The sequence below is a fragment of the Pristiophorus japonicus genome, chromosome 7 (assembly GCF_044704955.1).
Source record: "Pristiophorus japonicus isolate sPriJap1 chromosome 7, sPriJap1.hap1, whole genome shotgun sequence".
Classification (NCBI taxonomy): Eukaryota; Metazoa; Chordata; class Chondrichthyes; family Pristiophoridae; genus Pristiophorus; species Pristiophorus japonicus.
Genome location: NC_091983.1, coordinates 249909499 through 249936356, shown reverse-complemented (window position 1 = coordinate 249936356; position 26858 = coordinate 249909499). Strand labels below are relative to the sequence as shown.

The window sequence follows — 26858 nt, the reverse complement described above, 5'->3', positions numbered from 1 at the left end:
CAGGAAGAATGTTCCCAATGTTGGGGAAGTCCAGAACCAGGGGTCACAGTCTAAGGATAAGGGGGAAGCCATTTAGGACCGAGATGAGGAGAGACTTCTTCACCCAGAGAGTGGTGAACCTGTGGAATTCTCTGCCACAGAAAGTGGTTGGGGCCAATTCACTGAATATATTCAAAAGGGAGTTAGATGTAGTCCTTACTACTCGGGTGATCAAGGGGTATGGCGAGAAAGCAGGAATGGGGTACTGAAGTTGCATGTTCAGCCATGAACTCATTGAATGGCGGTGCAGGCTAGAAGGGCTGAATGGCCTGCTCCTGCACCTATTTTCTATGTTTCTATGTTTCTATGTTTCTCTCTGTACAGATTCTGCCGAACCTGCTGAGTGTTTTACAGCATTTTCTGTTTGTATTGCAGATTTCCAGCATCCGCAGAACCTTGCTTTTGTTTTAGCCATTAATCGCGCGAGTCTCGATCTTCTTGAAAAGACTTACATGAAGTTGATCAAAAATGCTGAAATTAATCGGCTGCATTGCCCTCCCTCATTCACTGAGTTACATCTATAGTGAATTCTGATTAGACTTGTGAGTCTCAAATACTTTGTGACTGCTCAATTAAAAATTTGGATCGTAGCTTTCAGTTGTGGAATCAAAAGGTCGATTATTTTTAAAGTTGATAAAAATCGTTTCCATGATTACTTGATGGGAAAGTTCTACCTGCTCGGCAGGGCTCCAGATGAGTTTGTGCGATCTGTAGATTGTATCTTATGAATATTGTCAAGCCCTGCTTACATATGTATTTATTCAGTTTCTGCTGTACGAGAACTGCTAATTGTATTGCGAGAAATAATCTTGTCTGGTGTTTATTTTTTGATCACACGACTTCAAATGAATCCACTAGTTAAAAATAGGAAAAACACATAAATGCAAATTTTGTTTAAAAACAGAAGATTGGAAATGTACTTGAGTCAGTGGTCAGTTATCGGGAGGTTTTCAGCACCAAATCCTGCACAATGGAAAGAAAGGAGCCCGTTATTCTTGAGTGCCGGGCTACCTGAACGCAGCATGGACCCCGGGGTTCAAAGGGGAGCTCAGCAAAATGGCTGAATTTTTTTTTTTATTCGTTCATAAGAACATAAGAAATAGGAGCAGGAGTCGGCCATTTGTCCCCTCGAGCCTGCTCTACCGTTCAATAAGATCATGGCTGATATGATCCTGGCCTCAACTCCACTTTCCTGTCCGCTCCCCATAACCCTTGACTCCCCTATCATTTAAAAATCTGTCTATCTCCACCTTAAATATATTCAATGACCCAGCCTCCACAGCTCTCTGGGGTCGAGAATTCCAAAGATTCACGACCCTCAGAGAGCAGATATTCCTCCTCATTTCCGTTTTAAATGGGTGACCCCTTATTCTAAAACCATAGCCCCCAGTTCTAGATTCCTCCACGAGGGGAAACATCCTCTCTGCATCTACCCTGTCAAGCCCCCTCAGAATCTTACACGTTTCAATAAGATCATCTCTCATTCTTCTAAACTCCAATGAGTATAGGCCCAGGCCCAACTTGCTCAATCTTTCTTCATATGTCAACCCCTTCATCAAAAATAATAATAATAAATTTTATTTATATAGCGCCTTTAACGTAGTAAAACATTGCAAGGCACTTCACAGCAGTGTAATAAGATAAAACAGATAAATTTGACACTGAGCCACAAAAGAAGAAATTAAGGCAGATGACCAAAAGCTTGGTTCAAGAGGGAGGTTTTAAGGAGCGTCTTAAAGGAGGAAAGAGAGGTAGAGAGGCAGAGAGATGTAAGGAGGGAGTTCCAGAGCTTAGGGCTCAAACAGCTGAAGGCACGGCCACCGATGGCTGAACAGTTCTAATGTGGGATGTTCAAGAGGGCAGAATTTGAGATTGTGGGATTGTGAGGCTGAAAATGATTACATAGATAGGGAGGGGCAAGTCCATGGAGTGATTTGTATACAAGGATGAGAATTTTAAAATCGAGGGGTGGTTTAAACGGGAGCCAATGTAGGTCAGAAAGGATGGGTAATCGTGACTTGGGCTGCAGAGTTTTGGGTGATCTCAAGTTTACGTCATGTGGAATGTGGAAGGCCGACCAGGAGTGAGTTGGAGTAGTCAAGTCTAGAGGTAACAAAGGCATGAATGAGGGTTTCAGCAGCAGAAGAGCTGAGGCAGGGGCGGAGACGGCCGATGTTACGGAGGTGGAAAAAGGCGGTTTTAGTTATGCCGGGATATGTGGCTGGAAACTCATTTCAGGGTTAAATATGACACCAAGGTTGCGAACAGTCTTGTTCACCCTCAGATTGATGCTAGGGAGAGGGATGGAGTCAGTGGTTAGGGAACGCAGTTTGTGGCGGGGTAGAGTTGGGTGTCGTCAGCGTATATGTGGAAACTAATTCCATGTTTTCAGATGATATCTCCAAGGGGCAACATGTAGATGAGAAATAAGAGGGGGCCAAGGATAGATCCTTGGGGGACACCAGAGGTAACGAAGCGGGAGTGGGAATAGAAGCCATTGCAGATTTTCTGGTTACGATTAGATAGATAAGAAAGGAACCAAGTGAGTGCAGTCCCACCCAGCTGGACGGTGGTGGAGAGGTGTTGGAGGAGGGTGGAGTGGTCAACTGTGTCAAAGGCAGCAGACAGGTCCAGAAGGACGAGGAGGGATAGTTTACCTTTGTCACACTCACAAAGGATGTCATCAACCTAGTGAACCTTCTCTGAACTGCCTCCAATGCAAGTATATCCCTCTTTAAATAAGGAGACCAAAACTGTATGCAATACTCTAGTTGTGGTCTCACCAATGCCCTGTACAATTGTAGCAAGACTTCTCGACTTTGGTATGTGGCCGTCACTGGCAAGGCCAGCATTTGTTACCCATCCCTACTTTCCCTTGAGAATGTGGTGGTGAGCCGCTTTCTTGAACCTCAGCAGTCCGTGTGGTGAAGGTACTCCCACAGTGCTGTAAGGAAGGGAGTTCCATGATTTTGACCCAGCGACAATGAAGGAACGGCGATATACTTCCAAGTCAGGATGGTGTGTGACTTGGAGGGGAACTTGGAGGTGGTGATGTTCACATGCGCCTGCTGCCCTTGTCCTTCTAGATGGTAGAGGTCATGGGTAAGTAGCCACCAGCTAACGACTCCTCATACCTGTACCGACTGTTTTTCCCGACGTTGATCTTGGCGGCCCTTAAATGAGGCGCGCACCCAATTTTACGACTGGGACACAAGCATGGACGTTGCACCAGGAATACGTCATGATCGGACTGACCATCAGCTACTGGTCTGCGCCCCCGGTGAGCCTCTAGTGAGCTCTCGGTCAGGGCACCAAACACTGCGCTCCCGATCGGTAACCTCTTATGTTCCCATTAATGCCTCCTCTGGCCGCTAACTGAGGCATTAGGCAACCAATAATCCAGCCCCAGGAGTTTAAAAAGATGGTTAACAATAAATTGAGAGGAACTGCTATTAAAAACAAGTTAAACTGTCTGTACAGCAATGCACACAGTGTCCATAATAAAGCATGGAAGCTGGAGGCAATCATGAGTTGTGAGGAACCATCATAGTCGGGATTACTGAGACATGGCTACAGAAAAATCAGCACTGTGAATTGCAGGTTATAACATATTTAGAAAAGATAGTGGGAAAAAGGGGAGTTGGAGTAGCTACACTTATTAGGGATAACATAATGGCATAATAGAAAAATGTGATGCAGCTATTAGCAAGACAAAAATAGAATACATGTGGATAGAGATAAACAATAATAAAGGATCAAACTTACTAATAGCGCTATTCTACACCTAATAATGGAAGGGAGGTGGAGAAAGAAATATGCAAAGATTTTAGGGAAATTAGTAAAAAACATAGAATAATAATGGGAGATTTCAATTACCCCAATAATAATTGGATAGAGGAGGTAGGTAAAGGGGATAAGGCAATGGAGTTCCTACAATGTGTACAGATAAGAGAAGTAAAAGTAGGGGAATATCTAGGCAATAGTGACCAAAATATAATACGCTTTAAGATAATAATTGAGAAGGACCTAAGTATAACGAAGACCAGGGTAATAGATTAGAGAAAAGCTGATTTAAAGGGGCTGAGAATAGAACTTGGGAAAATAAAATGGACAACATTATTGACAAACAATGATGTGGAACAGCAATGGGAAACATTTAAAAGGGTATTCAACAAAATCCAGGAAAAATATATTCTGCTAAAAAACAAGCTAAGCACTAATGAGACACCATGGATGAATAAAGCCATAAGGGGAACAATTAAAGGTAAGGAAAGAGGCATAAATTAAGTAGATGGACAGCAGGGGAGAGCATGATAAGGGAGAATACAAAGAGATTAGGAGAGGAGTCAAGAAAACCATTAGAAAGGCAAGAGGAACTATGAAATTAAATTATCAAGGAACATAAAACAAAATAGTAAAATATTTTCCAGGCACATAAATAAAAAAGGAAGGATAATACCACAGGCAGCAATAGAGAGATGGCAGCAGTATTAAATAATTAGTTTGCTTCAGTATTTATCAGGGAGATAGAACAAGTGGACATGACTTCGGATGATGAGATTAGTACTGAGATAACTGCATTAAAAATAAAAAGAGAAGATATATGAAATAAATTAATCAAACTCAAAGAGGATAAAGCCCTGGTCTGGATGGATTACATCCATGCATTTTGAAAGAATATAAGGAAGAGATATCAGAGGGATTACTATACATATTTAATAACTCGTTAGAAAAAGGTGTAGTGCCAGAGGACTGGTGGATAGCTAATGTAACCTATATTTAAGAAAGGAGATAGAACATGTTCAGGGAACTGTGGACCAGTCAGCATAACATTGGCGGTAGGAAAAATAATTGAATCCCTACTAAAGGAGAAAATAGAACATCTAGAAACCAAAAATATATTAATGAATAGTCAGCATGGATTTCAAAAGGGAAAGTCTTATTTGACCAACCTCACAATTTGTTGAAGAGGTAACAGAGAGAGAGTAGACGAGGGTAAAGCAGTAGATGTAATTTATCTAGATTTTCAAAAGGCCTTCGATAAGGTACCACAAATATCTGGCTCCAAGACAGAAAGTAGAGTAGGGGTAAAAGGTAGCTATTCAGATTGGCAGAAGGTGGATCAGTTCTGGGACCATTGTTGTTTCCAATTTAGAATAATGATTTAGACTTTGGAATCAAAAACACAATTTCTTAATTTGCGGATAACACCAAATTGTGTGTGTGTGTGGGGGGGGGGGGTGGGGTTATACCTGAGGAGGACTGCAACAAATTAAAGGAGGACATTAATAAACGCAGAATGGGTATATAATTGGCAAATGAAGTGCAACACAGATAAATGTGAATTATTACATTTTGGTAGGAAGAACAGGGAGGTCACTTATTACTTGGAGGGTGCGAGTCTCGGTGGGGTAGAGTTACAAAGGGATCACGGTGTACAAATACATAAATTGCTATAAAGTAGCGACAGAGGTTAGCAAGGCCATAAAAAAAAAGCAAACCAAGCACTAGGGTTTATTTCTAGAGGAACAGAATTGAGAAGTAGGGAAGTTATGCTAAACCTGTATCGAACCTTGGTTAGACCTCACTTGAAGCACTGAGTACAGTTCTGGTCGCCATATATAAAAAGGATATAGAGGCAGTGAAGATTTACAAGGATAATACCAGAAATGCGAGGTTATACATATCAGGAAAGGATGAACAGGATGGGTCTCTTTTCTCTTGAAAAGGGAATGATGAGGGGTGACCTAATAGAAGTCTTTAAAATTCTAAAAGGTTTTGATAAAGTGAATACATAGATAATATGGTGACCAGACTTGTACGAAGTACTTCAATTGTGGTCTAACCAAGGTGGGGAAGAGCATAACTAGAGGCCATCAATATAAGATAGTCACCAGGAAATCAAATAGGGAATTCAGAAGAAACTTCTGTACCCAGAGAGTGGTGAGCATGTGGAACTCGCTGCCACAGGGAGTGGTTGAAGGGTACAGTATCAATGCATTTAAGGGGAAGTTAGATAAGTATACCTTAGAGGGAGAAGGGAACAGAGTTAGATGAGGAAAGAGGCAAGAGTGGAACATAAACGCTGGCATGGACTAGTTGGGCTGAATTGCTTGTTTCTGTGCTGTATATCCGATGTAATCCTATGCAGAAAAACACTGCCACCCCTACCCCCACCTGCAATTGCACATATATGTGGAGAGGACTAATTTGCAGGGTTATGGAGAAAAAGCTGAGGTGTGGGACTAAATTGGACAGCTCTTTCAAAGAGCTGGCACAGATACGACGGCTGGAGTGGCCTCCTTGCGTGCTGTATCATTCTATGACGCTCATAAATATTCTTCAGCCATGCACTGTTGATTTGCAATCCCCTCGCCTTCTGACCAAAGAACATCAGCGGAAGGATGCAGAAGCTGCAAGGTGAATTGTCAGATGGGAGAGTAAAGTGCACAGGATGTTCATTTTGCCAATGAGTTCTTACCTGTAAGCAGCACAGGGCATTTGTTGAGCAGCAGCAGGCTGGTTAGAAAGGAATATCGCACAATGTCTACTGTACACACAAGACTTTTCTGATTGGTTTGCTTTGATTTGGGAGTCCCAGACATTATTGATCCAGCAAGGCTTGATAACTGCACCCCTACAAACAGGAACAAGACAAAGAGTCAGTCATGATATCTGTGAAGGAAGATTCTACTCTTAACTAACCTGAACATTTTTTTTGTCAATTTTCTTCTCATCAACAACAACAGCAGTAGCTTGCATTTATACAGCGCTGTTAAAGTAGTGGAACATCCCAAGGAGCTTCACCGGAACATCCAATGGTCGGGCAAGGGACGAGCACTGCAGCAGTACCCCCCTGCACCTGGAGGGGAGTTCAGGCCCAGTGTGGCTATTGTAAAGAGCATCACTTTGCTGCAATCCCCTTTGGTGGGCTCTCCAGCTCAGAGGTGCCCTTAAGGATCTGGAGATGTGGCTGAGCAGATGGGTCAGCAGGAGTCCAGGCTGAGGAACGTGCAGGTTAAGCGGCACTATTCAAACTTTTGAGGGCAGCCGAATTTGAGAAGGACACTCCATAATCCCTCATGGTTGACCGTGTCAAAGGCCTTTGTGAGGTCAAAGAAGGCCATGTACAAGGGTTGATGCTGCTCCCTACATTTTTCTTGGATTTGTCGTGTAGTGATGATCATGTCCATTGTGGCCCGTAGTGGGCGGAATCTGCATTGCGACTCTGGGAGGAGCTCTGCAGCCACTGGGAGAAGGCGTTTGAGGAGGATTCTTGCAATGACTTTCCCTGTGGCAGACAGCAGGGAAACACCTCTGTAATTACCGCAATCGGACGTCACCTTTCTTGAAGATGTTCACGATTACAGCGTCTCTGAGATCCCCTGCCCACCGAGTCTTGCTTAGGGCGGCGATGTCTATGTCGAATCGTTTGAGTTCCCAGGCAACGATAGCAGTGCGGTATTCCAGTCTGTCACTGTTGGGGTTGTCCATGAGGGTCCTGACGTTCCAGGTCCCGAACTTCATTTTAAAGGGTGGAAGATGCCTGTGCATGAATTATTTTAATGTGTGGTAGCCATTGCACACCAGCTACCACACGGGCTTAGCAGATCAAGATCTTGGTCCAATGGCGAGGGGGTCCAAGACGACTGGAGAGCAGGCTCTGCTGCATGGGCCGAGCACACACACACACACACACACACACATATTCCTACTGTCCCCCTCCCTCCTTCCCGCAGGATCTCTCTACCTGGGTTTCAGAGAACGTAGTGTAGGCCTCCCGACCTCGCTCCTGGTCCATGCTGTGCCACTGCTGGGCCCCGACCTCATTCCTGGGCCCCGACCTCGCTCCCGGGCCCCGACCTCGCTCCTGGTCCATGCTGTGCCACTGCTGGGCCCCGACCTCATTCCTGGGCCCCGACCTCACTGCTGGGCCCCGACCACATTCCTGGGCCCCGACCTCGCTCCTGGGCCCCGACCTCGCTCCTGGTCCATGCTGTGCCACTGCTGGGCCCCGACCTCATTCCTGCGCCCCGACCTCGCTCCTGGGCCCCGACCTCGCTCCTGGGCCCCGACCTCGCTCCTGGGCCCCGACCTCGCTCCTGGTCCATGCTGTGCCACTGCTGGGCTTCGACCTCATTCCTGGGCCCCGACCTCATTCCTGGGCCCCGACCTCGCTCCTGGGCTTCGACCTCATTCCTGGGCCCCGACCTCATTCCTGGGCCCCGACCTCGCTCCTGGTCCATGCTGTGCCGCTGCTGGGCCCCGACCTCGCTCCTGGTCCATGCTGTGCCACTCCTGGGCCCTGACCTCATTGCTGGGCCCCGACCTCATTCCTGGGCCCCGACGTCGCTCCCGGGCCCCGACCTCGCTCCCGGGCCCCGACGTCGCTCCCGGGCCCCGACCTCGCTCCCGGGCCCCGACCTCGCTCCCGGGCCCCGACCTCGCTCCTGGGTTCTGACCTCGCTCCCGGGCCCCGACCCCGCACCTGAGCTCCGACCTCGCTCCCGGGCCCCGACCTCGCTCCCGGGCCCCGACCTCGCTCCTGAGCCCTGACCTCGCTCCCGGGCCCCGACCTCGCTCCTGGGTTCTGACCTCGCTCCCGGGCCCCGACCCCGCACCTGAGCTCCGACCTCGCTCCCATCCCCGACCTTGCTCCCGGGCCCCGACCTCGCTCCTGGGTTCTGACTCACTCCCGGGCCCCGACCCCGCTCCACCCGACCTCACTCCTGGGCCCCGACCTCGCTCCTGGGCCCCGACCTCGCTCCTGGGCCCCGACCTCACTCCTGGGCCCCGACCTCATTACTGGGCCCCGACCTCATTACTGGGCCCCGACCTCGCTCCTGGTCCATGCTGTGCCACTGCTGGACTTCGACCTCATTCCTGGGCCCCGACCTCATTGCTGGGCCCCGACCTCATTCCTGGGCCCCGACCTCTCTCCCGGGCCCCGACCTCGCTCCTGGGACCCGACCTCACTCCTGGGCCCCGACCTCGCTCCTGGGCCCCGACCTCTCTACCGGGCCCCGACCTCGCTCCTGGGCCCCGACCTCGCTCCTGGGCCCCGACCTCGCTCCTGAGCCCTGACCTCGCTCCCGGGCCCCGACCTCGCTCCTGGGTTCTGACCTCGCTCCCGGGCCCCGACCCCGCACCTGAGCTCCGACCTCGCTCCCATCCCCGACCTTGCTCCCGGGCCCCGACCTCGCTCCTGGGTTCTGACCTCACTCCCGGGCCCCGACCCCGCTCCACCCGACCTCACTCCTGGGCCCCGACCTCGCTCCCAGGCCCCGACCCCGCTCCTGGGCCCCGACCTCGCTCCCGGGCCCCGACCTTGCTCCCGGGCCCCGACCTCGCTCCTGGGCCCCGACCTCGCTCCTGAGCCCTGACCTCGCTCCCGGGCCCCGACCTCGCTCCTGGGTTCTGACCTCGCTCCTGGGCCCCGACCCCACACCTGAGCTCCGACCTCGCTCCCATCCCCGACCTTGCTCCCAGGCCCCGACCTCGCTCCTGGGTCCCGACCTCGCTCCTGAGCCCCGACTTTGCTGCTGGCTTCTCTGACTCGGCTCCAACTCGATCGGGCGGCAAACGATGAAAAAGTGCCATCCTATCGTCCCATTACAATTTGAGCACAAGCTGGAAAGGCAAATCAGAAGAAGAACGCCACCTCCATGGAGTTGGTTTTGCCATCAAGAACGAGCTGGTCGACCGCCTCAGAGACTCCCCCTGTAGCATTAGCGAACATAGCAAAAACACGAAGGCAGAATATTATCTGAATGGCGGCAGATTAGGAAAAGGGGAGGTGCAACGAGACCTGGGTGTCTTGGTACATCAGTCATTGAAAGCTGGCATGCAGGTACAGCAGGCAGTGAAGAAGGCACTTCATAGCTAGAGGATTTGAGTACAGGAGCAGGGAGGTCTTACTGCAGTTGTACAGGGCCTTAGTGAGGCCTCACCTGTAATATTGTGTTCAGTTTTGGTCTCCTAATCTGAGGAAGGACGTTCTTGCTATTGAGGGAGTGCAGCGAAGGTTCACCTGACTGATTCCCATGATGGCAGGACTGACATATGAGGAGAGACTGGATCGACTGGGCCTGTATTCACTGGAGTTTAGAAGGGTGAAAGGGGATCTCATAGAAATATATAAAATTCTGATGGGACAGGACAGGTTAGATGCAGGAAGAATGTTCCTGATGTTGGGGAAGTCCAGAACCAGGGGACACAGTCTAAGGATAAAGGGTAAGCCATTAGGACTGAGATGTGGAGAAACTTCTTCATTCAGAGAGTTGTTAACCAGTGGAATTCCCTACCGCAGAGAATTGTTGATGCCAGTTCATTGGATATATTCAAGAGGGAGTTAGATATTGCCCTTACAGCTAAAGGGATCAAGGGGTATGGAGAGAAAGCAGGAAAGGGGTACTGAGGTGAATGATCAGCCATGATCTTATTGAATGGTGGTGCAGGCTCGAAGGGCCGAATGGCCTACTCCTGCACCTATTGTCTATGTTTCTATGTCTCATGACTCTCCGGCTTACCCTATATTGGAACCAGTGCACCACAATGCGTATGCCCCAACACTCAGCGCAACAAATGAGGGCAAAGAGGTATTCTACTCCAGCCTCGAACAATCCCTGTCCCGCATCCCTATGGACGACAAACTGATCCTCCTCGGCGACTTCAATGCCAGAGTCGGTAAGGACACAGACCTCTGGGGAGGCGTGATCGGCAGAAGGGGGTAGGGAAAACCAACTCCAGCGGTACCCTGCTCCTGACAGGCTGTCAGTGGGCAAAAATTTGTCAGATGGAGTATAATTTTGGAAAGTGTGAGGTTATGCACTTTGGCAGACAAAATCAAAGAGCAAGTTATTATTTAAATGGAGAAAAATTGCAAAGTGCTGCAGTACAGTGGGACCTGGGGGTCCTGGTGAATGAAACACAAAAGCTTAGTAAGCAGGTACAGCAAGTGATCAGAAAGGCCAATGGTATCTTGGCCTTTATTGCAAAGGGGATGGAGTATAAAAGCAGGGAAGTCTTGCTACAGTTATACAGGGTATTGGGGGGGCCACACCTGGAATACTGCGTGCAGTTTTGGTTTCCATATTTACGAAAGGATATACTTGCTTTGGAGACAGTTCAGAGAAGGTTCACTAGGTTGATTCCGGAGATGAGGGGGTTGACTTATGAGAAAAGATTGAGTCGGTTGGGCCTCTACTCATTGGAATTCAGAAGAATGAGAGGTGATTTTATCGAAACATATAAGATTATGAGGGGGCTCGACAAGGTGGATGCTGAGAGGATGTTTCCACTGATGGGGGAGACTAGAACTAAGGGACAAAATCAAGTGCAACATCCCCACCGACACCTGGGAGACCCTGGTCAAAGAGCACCCTAAGTTGAAGAACAGCATCCGGGAGGGTGCTGAGCACCTTGAGTCTCGTCGGCGAGAGCATGCAGAAAGCAAGCACAGGCAACGGAAGGAGTGTGCAGTGAACCAGACTCCCCACCCACCCTTTCCTTCAACGACTGTCTGTACCCCCTGTGACAGAGACTGCAATTCCCGTATTGGATTATACAGTCACCTAAGAAGTCACTTTTAGAGTGGAAGCAAGTATTCCTTGATTTCGAGGAACTGCCAATGATGATGAGAATTACATGACAATTAATCAGCTGTAGCACCAGCTTAATGACCCCTATGTCTTGCCAAATCATGTTAATGTGATAATTACTGCTTGCGAAGCCAAGTTATTGTTTAATGAGCTGTCACTTATTATGATGATAGTCATTCAACAACTATAACAACTTGCCCTTATATAGCACCTTTAACGAAGGAACTTCCCAAAAGACTCCACAGATAGATGTATGGATATGGACACTGAGAGAAAGGAGACACTGGGAAAGTGTTGGATTGTGAGGAGGTTGTTAATGGAGGAGAGAATGGTCGAGGTGGAGGAATTTAAAGAGGGAACCTGCTGCCAATGGCAGGGTGAAGGGAGGGAAGGAGGGAGGTGGTCGGGGGTGGGGGATCCATAATAGCCCACATATCTTGTGAATGAGATATCCGTTTTCTGTGAGAGCCCTGAACCTTGAGCCCACATGCCTTACAACATGGAGCTCCACAATAACGATGCCCCCTCCTTCTTGCCTTCCTGCCCCCTCCCCAACTGCTACCCACACTTGTGCTGCTTTGTGCTTACCAATGGTGAGCCAGATGAGCCGCAGCCTGCCCGTCAGCCACCGTCATCACACGAGGGGAGGACAAGGAGGACGTGGAGACATGTGTGGCCACAGAACGAGACCCCTCTTCAGTGCCCTCGAGTGGGGAGACCAGCTCGGTGGAGGAGGGTACGTTCACCTTCAGGATAAAGGAGCAAGGCTCAGAGCAGCCCGGAGCTGGAAGCCGCATGAGCGAAGTGCGACATCACAGGAAGGCAGGTAAGTGATTGGCTGGTTGGTTGGTGAGTATTTCTCCATTTCTCTTCTTTTAACATTCAGCATTGGTATAATTCAAGAGCCGCGATTTAAAAAGTGAATAAAGACAAGTGATATTTCTAAACCTAACCTCATTAATTAAATAAAATATTTAATTGAAAATAAAACGTTTTCAAGTTTTTTTCTGTGAAGTATTTCAGCGGCAGTTCGAGCGGGGAGTTCGGAGAGGCGGGAGTCCAGGGACGTTGGAGGAGAGGCCTATAAAAAGACCCAGCGGCAGTTCGATTGGAGAGTTCGGAAAGGCGGGAGTCTGGGGACGTTGGAGGAGAGGCCTATAAAAAGACCCAGCGGCAGTTCAATTGGAGAGTTCGGAAAGGTGGGAATCTGGGGACGTCGGAGGAGAGGTCTATAAAAAGGCCCAGCGGCAGTTCGATTGGGGAGTTCGGAGAGGCGGGAGTCTGGGGACGTTGGAGGAGAGGCCTATAAAAAGACCCAGCGGCAGTTCAATTGGAGAGTTCGGAAAGGTGGGAATCTGGGGACGTCGGAGGAGAGGTCTATAAAAAGGCCCAGCGGCAGTTCGATTGGAGAGTTCGGAGAGGCGGGAGTCTGGGGACGTTGGAGGAGAGGTCTATAAAAAGACCCAGCGGCAGTTCGAGCGGGGAGTTCGGAAAGGTGGGAATCTGGGGACGTCGGAGGAGAGGTCTATAAAAAGGCCCAGCGGCAGTTCGAGCGGGGAGTTCGGAGAGGCTAGCTGGTGCAGCTGCAGCAAAGGCAGAAGGTAAACAAAGAAGTAGAAAGAAATCGAAAGGTGACATCACAGCCAAGGGGGTAAGTGATTAGCTGGTGATTGGTGAGTAGTTTTTGTTTTTCTTTTCTGTATCAGTAAGTAACCTTTAACATTGTTGTTGACAAATTAAGTTAATCTAAGGGTTAAGTCATGGCAGGAGAGCTCGGACACGAGTTATGCTCCTCCTGTATTATGTGGGAAGTCAGGGACGCTTCCAGGTACTGAGGGAATGATCAGCCATGATCTTACTGAATGGTGGTGCAGGCTCGAATGACCGAAAGGCCTACTCCTGCACCTATTTTCTATGTTTCTATAGCCTATAAAATAGAGGGTAAGAGCTGATTGGTGAGTAGTGGCTGAGTGTGCTTTGCTAAGTTTTAAAGTTTATTTCTGCTGGGTAGTTCCAAGTCTATTAACTAGAGGCATGGTAGGGCAGCTCTGTCCCGTGGAGTGCACATCCTGTGCCACAGGGAAAGTCCAGGACGCTTCGTGTAGCCTGGATGACCACATGTGCAGGAGGTGTCTCCAGCTACAGCAACTCTAGCTCCGCTTTTCAGAGCTTGAGCGGCGGCAGGAATCACTGCGGTGCATCCACAAGACTGAGAATTTCATGGATAGCACGTTTCTAGAGGTGGTCACCCACAGCTTAAAAGTATGCAGGCAGAGAGGTAATGGGTGACCACCAGAGGGAGGAGGAGGACTAGGCAAGTAGTGCAGGAGTCCCCTGACTTCATCTCACTCTCCAACCAGTATTATGTTCTGAGTACTGGTGAAGGCGTCTAGGGAGTGCAGCCAGAGCCAAGTCCACGGCACCACAGGTGGCTCAGCTGCACAGGGGGGGAGGAAGAAGACTGGAAGAGCGATAGTGGCAGGGGAGCAGACAGGCGTTCTGCGGCCGCAGACGTGGCTCCAAGATGGTATGTTGCCTCCCTGGTGCCGGGGTCAAGGATGTCACCGAGCGGCTGCAGGGCATTCTGGGGAGAGAGGGTGAACAGCCAGAGGTCGTGGTCCATATCGGTACCAATGACATAGGTAGAAAGAGGGATGAGGTCCTGCAGACAGAGATTAGGGAGCTAGGAGAGAGATCAAAAAGCAGGACCGCAAAGGTAGTAAATCTCCGGTTTACTGCCGGTGCCACGTGCCAGTGAGTACAGAAATAGGAGGATAGAGCAGATGAATGCGTGCACTTTAACGGAGCCAGGATCAGCATCCTCATGGGAGGGTTTGCTAGTGCTGTTTAAATTAGCTTGGCAGGTGTTGTGAGTTACAAACTCACACGAGGCATGGATATATCAGACACGGTCACTCTGTGACCTTCACTTTATTTCCAGGACTGAAGAGTGCTGATCCTGGGTGGGACCTCCCCTTTTATACCTGGAAGCCCAGGTGAGGAGCTCACTCCCTGTGGTCAGGGTGTGCATTACAAGGGTACAGGTACAGTATGCCTGAGTTACTGTTACATACTTATAGTCATTGCAAGATGGTGAAATACATGACATCACCTCCCCCCTTAGGTCATTTAGTTTCAGAGGTTAAGTCTATCGGATGGTCGACGCTCTCTTGTTGAGCGCTGCAGTTGTGGCTCTGGTGGCTGAGCCTCAGCACGAGTCTCTGTCACTTGAGGTAATTCCGGCCTGTCCGGGCTGACCGCAGGGACTGTGCATGCTGAGGGCTGTCTTTGTTGCTCGTCCACTGGCAGTGGTGTGGGTGCTATCCCATCATGCTCCTCTTCCGGTTCCTCCGTGTCTGCACTGAACCTTGTCTTTACTTGGTCCAAGTGTTTGCGGCATATCTGCCCATTGTTTAGTCTGACCACCATGATCCTGTTTCCTTCTTTGCCAATTACGGTGCCCTCAAGCCATTTGGGTCCCAAAGCATGGTTAAAACAAATACCGGGTCATCTATTTCTATACACCTCCCCCTTGAGCCTCGATCATGGAGCTCGGTTTGGGACTAGCGCTTGCCCTCAACAATGTCTGCCAGGGCTGGGTGAATGAGGGACAGCCGCGTCTTGAGCGTGCGTTTCATGAGGAGTTCCGCTGGCGGGACTCCCGTGAGCGAGTGCGGCCGGGACCTGTAGGCCAGCAGGAGGCGCGATAGGCGATACTGAAGGGAGGGTCCTTGGATGCGTAGCATGCCCTGCTTTATGACTTGGACCGCCCGTTCCGCCTGGCCATTGGAGGCCAACTTAAATGGCGCTGTCCGGACGTGCTTGATCCCATTGCCCGACATAAACTCCTGGAATTCATGGCTGGTAAAACACGGGCCATTATCGGTGTGGGTCACAAAAACCGTACACAGACTCTCCACAGTGATGAATGTCGTGCACGAGTTCAATATGATGCACTCGATCCACTTCGAGTATGCATCGACAACGATCAGGAACATCTTCACCATGAACAGGCCCGCATAGTCCATGTGAATACGTGACCATGGCATGTTGGGCCAGGGCCACGGGCTGAGTGGGGCCTCCCTGGGGGCATTGCCCAGCTGGGCAAACGTTGTGCACCTGCGAACACAGTATTCCAGGTCTGAGTCAATCCCCGGCCACCACACGTGTGACCGGGCAATGGCCTTCATTAACACGATGCCAGGGTGCTCGCTGTGGAGTTCCCTGATGAATGCTTCCCTTCCTTTCTGGGGCATAACTACCCGGCTGCCCCATAACAGGCAGTCGGCTTGGACGGAGAGTTCAACCATCTGTCTCTGAAACCGTCTGACCTCCTCGGGGCACGCCCTGTGTGCGGGCACTCAATTCCCAGTCAGGACACATTTCTTTATCATGGATAGGAGGGGGTCCCTGTTGGTCCAGAGTTTGATCTGGCGGGCTGTGATGGGGGAGCCCGCAGTGTCAAAAGCCTCAACGGCCATGACCATCTCGGTGCTCTGCTCCGACGCCCCCTCGGTGGTGGCCAGTGGGAGCCTGCTGAGCGCGTCAGTGCAATTTTCGGTACCTGGCCTGTGCCGTATGGTGTAGTCATACGCAGCCAGCGTGAGGGCCCATCGCTGTATGCGAGCTGACGCATTAGCGTTGACAGCCTTGCTGTTGGACAACAGGGATGTTAACGGCTTGTGGTCCGTCTCGAGTTCGAACCGTCTACCAAAAAGGTACTGGTGCATCTTTTTCACACGGTACACACACGCGAGTGCCTCCTTCTCGACCATGCCGTATCCACGCTCTGCCTGGGAGAGCGACCTGGAGGCATAAGCCATCGGTTGGAGTCGGCCGTCATCGTTACCCTGCTGCAAAACACACCCAACCCCGTAGGATGACACATCGCATGTTAAAACCAGTTTTTTACAGGGATCATACAAAGTCAATAGTTTGTTGGAACACAGCAGGTTCCTCGCCTTATTGAAAGCCTGTTCTTGACAATCCCCCCCAAGACCATTCACAACCTTTACGGAGGAGCATGTGTAACAGCTCCAACAATGTGCTTAAGTTCGGCAGGAAGTTCACAAAATAGTTCAAGAGTCCCAGGAATGATCGGAACTCCGACGTGTTGCCGGGCCTGGGCGCCCGGCAAATTGCCGCAGTTTTTGATTCAGTGGGCCGGATCCCATCTGCGGCAACCCTCCTGCCCAGGAATTCGACCTCTAGGGCTAAAAACAAGCACTTGGCCTTTTTCAGCCGCAGGCCGACCCGTTCCAATCGGTGTAGCACCTCCTCCAGGTTGCGGAGTTGTTCCTCAGTGTCTCGACCCGTTATAAGGATCTTGTATTGGAACACGATCGTTCCAGGGATGGACTTGAGCAAACTTTCCATGTTTCGCTGAAAGATAGCCGCTGCCGAACGAATGCCAAACGGGCACCGATTGTAAACAAATAATCCTTTGTGTGTCGTGATGTTGGTCAGAAACTTGGATTCTTCAGCCAGTTCCTGAGTCATGTAGGCCGAAGTGAGGTCCAGCTTCGTGAACAGCTTACCACCTGCCAGCGTGGCAAAAAGGTCCTCCGCTCTCGGAAGCGGGTATTGGTCTTGTAGCGACACTCGGTTGATGGTGGCTTTGTAGTCGCCACAAATTCTGACCGAGCCATCTGCTTTAAGGACAGGAACAATGGGACTTGCCCAGTCGCTGAATTCAACGGGCGAAATTATGCCCTCTCTGAGCAGCCTGTCCAGTTCACTTTCAATTTTTTCACGCATCACGTACGGCACCGCTCTGGCTTTGTGGTGCACTGGTCTGGCGTCCGGAGTGATGTATATCACTACTTTGGTGCCCTTGAACGTTCCGACACCGGGTTGAAAGAATGACTCGAATTTTTGCAATTCCTGTGAGCATGATCTTCACTCCACGGATGAAATGGCGTGCACATCCCCCCATTTCCAATTCATCTCAGCTAGTCAACTCCTCCCCAAGAGAGCGGGGCCATTTCCCGGAACAATCCAGAGTGGCAGCCAGTTCTGTGATCCATTATGCGTTAGCACCAAGTTTGCACTGCCCAGCACTGGGATGATCTCTTTGGTGTACGTATGTAGCTGCGTCTCAATGCGTTCCAATTTGGGCCTGCTAGCTCTGTGTGACCATAGTCTCTCAAATTGTTGGGCGCTCATGAGTGACTGGCTAGCTCTGGCATTCAGCTCCATGTGCACCGAGATGCCATTCAGTGAGACTTCCATCATCATGGGTGGCGTTTTGGTGTATGAGCTGTGGACGTCAGCCACATGAACTCTCTGAACTTCAGCATCCATGGTTGTTCCCCAGGCCTCATCCTGCATTTCAGACCCCTCGCCTGGTTCCTCTGTCTCGCAGACTAGCCACGCTACTGCCTTTTTGCACATCCTGGCCAGGTGTCCCTTGACATTACAAATCCTACAGGTGTAAAGTTGGAACCTGCAGATTTTTGCAGTGTGTCTGCTCCGACATCTCCAACATGAGCTGAGATTGCTGTTAACAAAAGGACTATTCCCAGGCATTCCTCTCTGATGGCCCTTTTGGCTGTTTCTAAGCACTCTGAGGGGGGATGTTAATTGTCCCATCACAGGGTGTATTGTTTCTCGTGATGACGTGAATTGCCGATCCCCTTTCCATTGTCCCTGTTGCCAGGAGCTTGTTACATAGAACATAGAAACATAGAACATAGAAAATAGGTGCAGAAGTAGGCCATTTGGCCCTTCGAGCCTGCACCGCCATTCAATGAGTTCATGGCTGAACATGCAACTTCAGTACCCCATTCCTGCTTTCTCGCCATACCCCTTGATCCCCCTAGTAGTAAGGACTATATCTAACTCCTTTTTGAATATATTTAGTGAATTGGCCTCAATTCAGTACAATACTGAGGGTGCGCCGCACTGATCAAAGGACTTATAAGAAACAGGTGTCTATGAATCTCACCAGTTAAAAGTACTTCTTCTGATAAGCAATACCATATTTTATTACTGTATTAATGTTTTAGGGACTGAGGTGATAACATATTTATGCCATAATTAATGTTTTCAGCTTCAATAATACAACATAACAAACATACATTCGTAAGAACAAAAGACACAGGTGCTAACAAATCAAAGACATTCCTACATTAATTTCAAATAACTTCTGCATGACACCAGCTATGTACAGAAAGCAATTCTGATGTAAATGTAAACATGATTAAAGTTAAAAAGCATATTATTGCATCCCATTTGCAACATTAACGGCAGCACAATATGCTCTTCCTGCCATTGGGCTAGACTACAGATTGTCGTTCTTGTACATCAAAAGCTTCAACTCATTACCTGTTCATTCCAAAAAAGTGTGTTTTAAGAAAGAGTTCTGTGTTCAGTTCCTGAATTCAGTGATTCAAGTACATTTGACAGCAATGTGCAATTGCAAATTGCTACCTGGGTGGTGTCGAATTGCCCTTGCCTGCCTGCCTGGACGGTGTCGAATTGCCCTTGCCTGCCTGTGGGGTTCTGTGTCATTTTTATAATATTGATTCCCTGGGTTCAACGCAACTTTAACACCAGGGCTGTGTGCGTAAATTAGCTTGGTCTCCTCTTCCCCTTCCATAAAGGTCTGAGCTATCAACCCTGCCCCTTCTAAAGTCAAATCCTTAGTCTTTATGAGCTTCCTGAAAATGCCGGCATGATTAATGCCCTCGATGAAAAAGTTCCTTAACATCTCCCCCCTGCAGGCATCGGAGAACTTACAGAGACTGCCCAAACGCCACAGTTCCACCATGAAGTCCGAGATGTTTTGACCCTCCCGACACCGGTGAGAGTAGAACCGGTGCCGGGCCACGTGTACGTTACTTGCCGGCTTGAGATTCTCACTGATCAGCTGGCTGAGCTCTTCGAAGGACTTGTCCGCTGGCTTTTGGGGTGCGAGCAGGTCTTTCATCAGCGCATACGTCTGTGGACCACAGCTGGTCAGTAGATGCGCCCTCCGCTTGTCAGCCGCTGCCTCTTCCAGCCAGTCCTTTGTGACGAAGCTCTGCTGGAGTCTTTCCACAAAGTCGTCCCAGTCCTCAACCACACAGTAGCGTTCCTCTGTGCCACCGGTGGCCATCCTCGTGGTTCGGTGATTCCCGTTTCTCGTCGCCAGATGTGGTGTCTCTGCACCTTGTCACAAACTCACACGAGGCATGGATATATCAGACACGGTCACTCTGTGACCTTCACTTTATTCCCAGGACTGAAGAGTGCTGATCCTGGGTGGGACCTCCCCTTTTATACCTGGAAGCCCAGGTGAGGAGCTCACTGCCTGTGGTCAGGGTGTGCATTACAAGGGTACAGGTACAGTATGCATGAGTTACAGTTACATACTTATAGTCATTGCAAGATGGTGAAATACATGACATCAGGGGAAGGGAACCGGAGAACAGATTATGTGGGGGAGAGAAGCAAAGCTGGAATTGGGCAGCAGAAAAGTAGAAAGTGAATTTGGAAGACAGAGGAGACCAGGGCTGGCAAACAGACAACAAGAGAGTTTGGAACTACTAAATGGTATATAAAAAAGGGTGGGACTAACAAATCTAGAGCCCCCTGGATGTCAAGGGACATACAGGGTAAGATAAAGAAAAAAAGGGAAGCTTATGACAGATACCGAGAACTCAATACTGCAGAAACTCTACAGGTGTATAAGAAGTGCAGGAGTGTAGTTAAAAATATATCAGGAAAGCAAAGGGAAAGCATGAAAGAATGTTGGCAAGTAAAATCAGGGAAAACCCAAAGTTGTTTAATAAATACATTGAGAGTAAGAGTGGGGCCTATTAGGGACGATAAAGGAAATCTGTGCATGGAGGCAGAAGACGTGGGTATGATTCGAGTAGTGGTCCTCAAGAAGGGCAGAGACACCTTCATCAATGACCTCCACAGTACCTACCCAGGCATCGTAATGATGAAAGCGATAGCCAGCTCCCACGTGTGGTGGCCCGGTATCGATGCGGACTTAGAGTCCTGCGTTCACAGATGTAATACATGCTCGCAGTTAAGCAATGCATCCAGGGAGGCGCCGCTAAGTTTATGGTCTTGGCCCTCCAAACCGTGGTCTAGGGTACACGTCGACTATGCAGGCCCGTTCTTGGGTAAAATGTTCCTTGTGGTTGTAGACGCGTACTCCAAGTGGATTGAATGTGAGATAATGTCGGCTAGCATGTCCGCTGCCACTACTGAAAGCCTGCAGGCCATGTTTGCCACACACGGCCTACCCGTTGTCATGGCGAGCGACAACGGGCCATGTTTTACCAATGCTGAGTTCAAAGAATTCATGACCCATAACGGGATCAAACATGCCACATCTGCCCTGTTTAAACCTGCGTCCAATGGTCAGGCAGAGAGAGCAGTACAAACCATCAAGCAAGGCTTGAAGAGGGTAACGGAAGGCTCACTGCAGACTCGCCTATCCCGTGTCTTGCTTAGCTACCGCACGAGACCCCACTCACTCACTGGGATCCCACCTGCTGAACTGCTCACGAAAAAAGCACTTAAGACAAGGCTCTCGTTAGTTCACCCTGATCTACATGAACAGGCTTCAACAAAGTGCATACCATGATAGCGCAAATGTGTCACGCGAGATTGAAATCAATGATCCTGTATTTGTATTAAATTATGGACAAGGTCCCAAGTGGCTTCCCGGCACTGTCGTGGCCAAAGAGGGAAGCAGGGTGTTTCAGGTCAAACTTTCAAATGGACTCATTCACCAGAAACACTTGGACCAAATCAAACTCAGATTCACGGACTATCCTGAGTAACCCACCTTGGACCCTACCTTTTTTGACCCCCCAACATACACACCAGTGGCAACCGGCACCACGGTTGACCACGAAGCAGAACCTATCATCCACAGCAGGGCCCAACACACCAGGCAGCCCAGCAAGGCCAGCTGCACAGCAGCCCAGCGAGGGCACAACAAATGATTCAACAACACCAGCTTTCACACCGAGACGATCAACCAGGGCAAGAAGGGCCCCAGATCAACTCACATTGTAAATAGTTACACTATTGACTTTGGGGGGAGTGTTGTTATGTATGTGGACTCGTATTTACTCTGTACAGCCACCAGAGGGCTCATCCCCTGGAGTCGCACAGGTATTTAAGGAGGCTTCACAGGTTGGAGAGGCACTCTGGAGACCTGCAATAAAAGACTAAGGTCACACTTTACTTTAAGCTCACAGTGCTCAGTCTGACTTTCTCCATACACAACAGAATGGAAGAAATCCACGCACTTATTGTTGGAGGTGAGTGTGGTGGAGGCAGGGGAGGGGGGTTTAAGGAGATGGTTTGTAGTGAAGAGAAGTGGAGAAGAGAAGCCGGAGGCTATCTTTGAGTTCCAGGATAATCCTGGAGTAGTGGTCGGCTTTGGCAGAGGAAAACCGGACCCACTAGTGCCTGATATAGTCCAGCCATTTCTGATGATAAATGGCTGAACCAATTGAGCACCAGATATGCTCACATCCGCAACACTTGGACTTGAAGGAGCAAACATGGGAACCATATAGAGGGAATGACCAGGGTGAAAGAGATTAAGGATTTTGCTGGAGACAAAATAAGGATTGCACACCTATAAAACAATTAAAAGATGTGGTAAATCAGAAGAGGGGAGATTCAGTGGTTTATAAAGTGACCTGAATACTAAAATAAAAAGTGGAAGACACAATCAAACAGAGTGAGATTTAGAGTGTTAGCCAATGACAGATTTACAATGGCTTTATAATGGATATCACACTGAAAAATAACACACACTGTTCTCCTCAATTATCACAAATACACACACGCACAGGCCCACGCACAGAAACGCATACGCACAAACGCACAAGCACAGACACACACACGCACAGGCTGACACGCACACGCACACAAACGCACAAGCACAGGCACACATGCACTGATGCACACACATATATAGTAGCAAATCAGGATAACCAGTTACCTTTTGTAATAAGTGCTTGAGTAGATAGAACCATTTTGTCCCAGGTTATAAAATTCCCTGTTTGCATATCCACGAAGTATCCAAAGACTGTAATGCTCCCAGATGGAAATTGAACCGCTGAAAAAGTCAAACACAATAAAGTCAGTGCAGTGACAGTACACAGAGCCGAACTTACCGTGGCCGCAGTCCCTGATACAACAGCAAAAGTCCTGCACCCTCTCACCCCACCCTACCTCCTGGGCTCAGGATCATTCAGTATTTTGGATGGGCTGATGGAGCCTCGGTTTAACATCTCATCCAAAAGACGGCACATCTGACAGTGCAGCACTCCCTCAGTACTGCCCCTCCAACAATGCAGCACTCCCTCAGTACTGCCTCGCCAACAGTGCAGCGCTCCCTCAGTACTGCCCCTCCGACAGTGCAGCGCTCCCTCAGTACTGCCCCTCTGGCAGTGCAGCCTTCCCTCAGTACTGACTCTCCACTCCCACTTCTAATCTCTCCGCCCTCAGCCTCTTGCACTGTTCCAATGAAGCTCAACGCAAGCATGAGGAACAAAACCTCATCTTTCGTTTAGGCACTTTACAGCTTTCCGGACTCAACATCGAGTTCAACAATTTCAGACCAGAACCTCTGCCCCTATTTTTTTCACATGGCAGTTGTTGATGTTTCTGCCATTCCCATTCTAGAGTCATCTTTTGTTTCTTTTCTTGTCCCGTTACCATCCCCTTTTGTTTTGTACTATCATCCCTTTTGTCATTTAATCTCTGCTGCCTTCCAGAAATGGAGACGGAGAAGTTGAGGAAGGCAAGAGTTGGGATGTACCATGTGAAGGTGAGGGAAGGGGGGAAATTGGGTGCAAAGTGAATGACATTTTCTAGTTCAGGTTGAGAGCAGGAAACGGCACCGATACAGTCATCAATAGCGGAAAAAAAGGTGAGGGAGGGGACCCACGTAGGACTGGAACAAAGAATGTTCCAAATATCCTAATTGGGAGAAGAATTTCTGAAGTGTGTTGATCAACTTTCTTGATCAGTACATTTCCGGCCCAATGAGGAAGGAGGCAGTGCTGGATCTGGTTCTGGGGAATGAGATGGGTCAAATGGAGCAAACATCAGTCGGAGAACATTTAGGGGAAAGTGATCACAGTTTCATAAGGTTTAGATTAGCTATGGAAAATGACAGGGAGCAATCTCGAGTAAAAATACTTAATTGGAGGAAGGCCAATTTCAGTGGGTTGAGAACAGATCTGGCCCGGGTAAATTGGAATCAAAGATTGGCAGGCAAAACTGTAATCAAATGGGCTGCCTTTAAAGAAGAGATAGTTCGGGTACAATTGAGGTATATTCCCACAAGGTGGAAAGGTAGGGCAAGTAAAGCCAGAGCTCACTGGATGACAAAAGAGAGAGTCGAAGATGAAGCAGAAAAAGGGGGTGTATGACAGATGTCAGCTTGAGAATACAAGTGAGAATCAGGCTGAATATAGAAAGTTCAGAGGGGAAGTGAAAAAGGAAATAAGAGGGGCAAAGAGATCTTATGAGAATAGATTGGCAGCTAATATCAAAAGGGAATTATAAAGTATTCTCCAGGCATATAAATAATAAAAGGGTAGTAAGAGGTGAAAGAATGCAAAATTCACAAGAAACCTCCCCTGTGTTTGGGCTCATTCGAAGGGAAATTTAATTTGGGACTATCTACTGAAGGGTTTGGAACTCTATAGTGCTTATGGAAGAAACTACGAACTTTAAGAGAATTATGAACTTTTACAAGACAAATTCAAGGCTATGGGTGTACCTAAAGAACCGACAGGAGACACCCTGATTAATGAGTCTGCCTAGGTGTTGGAACTGAAGTAACTTTGTCTGGAGAATTGAGTAGTCAAGAATTTTTCTCCACAAGGAACATTAACAAAATAGCTACTCATCAACATGGGTCTGGATGTGTCTTTGTGTCTTAATGCAAGGAGTATCCGCAATAAGGTGGATGAATTAACTGTGCAAATAGATGTTAACAAATATGATGTGATTGGGATTACGGAGACGTGGCTCCAGGATGATCAGGGCTGGGAACTCAACATCCAGGGGTATTCAATATTCAGGAAGAATAAAAGGAAAAGGAGGTGGGGTAGCATTGCTGGTTAAAGAGGAGATTAATGCAATAGTTAGGAAAGACATTAGCTTGGATGATGTGGAATCTATATGGGTAGAGCTGCAGAACACCAAAGGGCAAAAAACGTGAGTGGGAGTTGTGTACAGACCTCCAAACAGTAGTAGTGATGTTGGGGAGGGCATCAAACATGAAATTAGGGGTGCGTGCAATAAAGGTGCAGCAGTTATAATGGGTGACTTTAATATGCACATAGATTGGGTTAACCAAACTGGAAGCAATACGGTGGAGGAGGATTTCCTGGAGTGCATAAGGGATGGTTTTTTAGACCAATATGTCGAGGAACCAACTAGGGGGGAGGCCATCTTAGACTGGGTGTTGTGTAATGAGAGAGGATTAATTAGCAATCTCGTTGTGCGAGGCCCCTTGGGGAAGAGTGACCATAATATGGTGGAATTCTGCATTAGGATGGAGAATGAAACAGTTAATTCAGAGACCATGGTCCAGAACTTAAAGAAGGGTAACTTTGAAGGTATGAGGCGTGAATTGGCTAGGATAGATTGGCGAATGATACTGAAGGGGTTGACTGTGGATGGGCAGTGGCAGACATTTAGAGACCGCATGGATGAACTACAACAATTGTACATTCCTGTCTGGCGTAAAAATAAAAAAGGGAAGGTGGCTCAACCGTGGCTATCAAGGGAAATCAGGGATAGCATTAAAGCCAAGGAAGTGGCATACAAATTGGCCAGAAATAGCAGCGAACCCGGGGACTGGGAGAAATTTAGAACTCAGCAGAGGAGGACAAAGGGTTTGATTAGGGCAGGGAAAATGGAGTACGAGAAGAAGCTTGCAGGGAACATTAAGACGGATTGCAAAAGTTTCCATAGATATGTAAAGAGAAAAAGGTTAGTAAAGACAAACGTAGGTCCCCTGCAGTCAGAATCAGGGGAAGTCATAACGGGGAACAAAGAAATGGCGGACCAATTGAACAAGTACTTTGGTTTGGTATTCACTGAGGAGGACACAAACAACCTTCCGGATATAAAAGGGGTCGGAGGATCTAGTAAGGAGGAGGAACTGAGGGAAATCCTTATTAGTCGGGAAATTGTGTTGGGGAAATTGATGGGATTGAAGGCCGATAAATCCCCAGGGCCTGATGGACTGCATCCCAGAGTAATTAAGGAGGTGGCCTTGGAAATAGTGGATGCATTGACAGTCATTTTCCCACATTCCATTGACTCTGGATCAGTTCCTATGGAGTGGAGGGTAGCCAATGTAACCCCACTTTTTAAAAAAGGAGGGAGAGAGAAAACAGGGAATTATAGACCGGTCAGCCTGACATCGGTAGTGGGTAAAATGATGGAATCAATTATTAAGGATGTCATAGCAGTGCATTTGGAAAGAGGTAATATGATAGGTCCAAGTCAGCATGGATTTGTGAAAGGGAAATCATGCTTGACAAATCTTCTGGAATTTTTTGAGGATGTTTCCAGTAGAGTGGACAAGGGAGAACCAGTTGATGTGGTATATTTGGACTTTCAGAAGGCTTTCGACAAGGTCCCACACAAGAGATTAATGTGCAAAGTTAAAGCACATGGGATTGGGGGTAGTGTGCTGACATGGATTGAGAACTGGTTGTTAGACAGGAAGCAAAGAGTAGGAGTAAATGGGGACTTTTCAGAATGGCAGGCAGTGACTAGTGGGGTACCGCAAGGTTCTGTGCTGGGGCCCCAGCTGTTTACACTGTACATTAATGATTTAGACGAGGTGATTAAATGTAGTATCTCCAAATTTGCGGATGACACTAAGTTGGGTGGCAGTGTGAGCTGCGAGGAGGATGCTATGAGGCTGCAGAGCGACTTGGATCAGTTAGGTGAGTGGGCAAATGCATGGCAGATGAAGTATATTGTGGATAAATGTGAGGTTATCCACTTTGGTGGTAAAAACAGAGAGACAGACTATTATCTGAATGGTGACAGATTAGGAAAAGGGGAGGTGCAAAGAGACCTGGGTGTCATGGTACATCAGTCATTGAAGGTTGGCATGCAGGTACAGCAGGCGGTTAAGAAAGCAAATGGCATGTTGGCCTTCATAGCGAGGGGATTTGAGTACAGGGGCAGGGAGGTGTTGCTACAATTGTACAGGGCCTTGGT

At 48.6% G+C, this 26858-nt stretch overlaps 1 protein-coding gene across 1 annotated transcript in view; it reads right to left on the bottom strand.

Moving 5' to 3' along the window:
* Positions 1–22633, bottom strand: part of LOC139266720 (dynein axonemal heavy chain 6-like) — a 199542-nt gene extending 176909 nt beyond the window's left edge. Inside the window, exons 1-2 of the mRNA XM_070884305.1 lie at positions 22600–22633; positions 6521–6676 (exon numbers count right to left, since the gene is read on the bottom strand). Of these exons, the coding sequence (XP_070740406.1) occupies positions 6521–6676; positions 22600–22633 (190 nt within the window). The remainder of the gene's footprint in view (positions 1–6520; positions 6677–22599) is intronic.
* Between the last annotated feature and the right edge of the window lie 4225 nt (positions 22634–26858).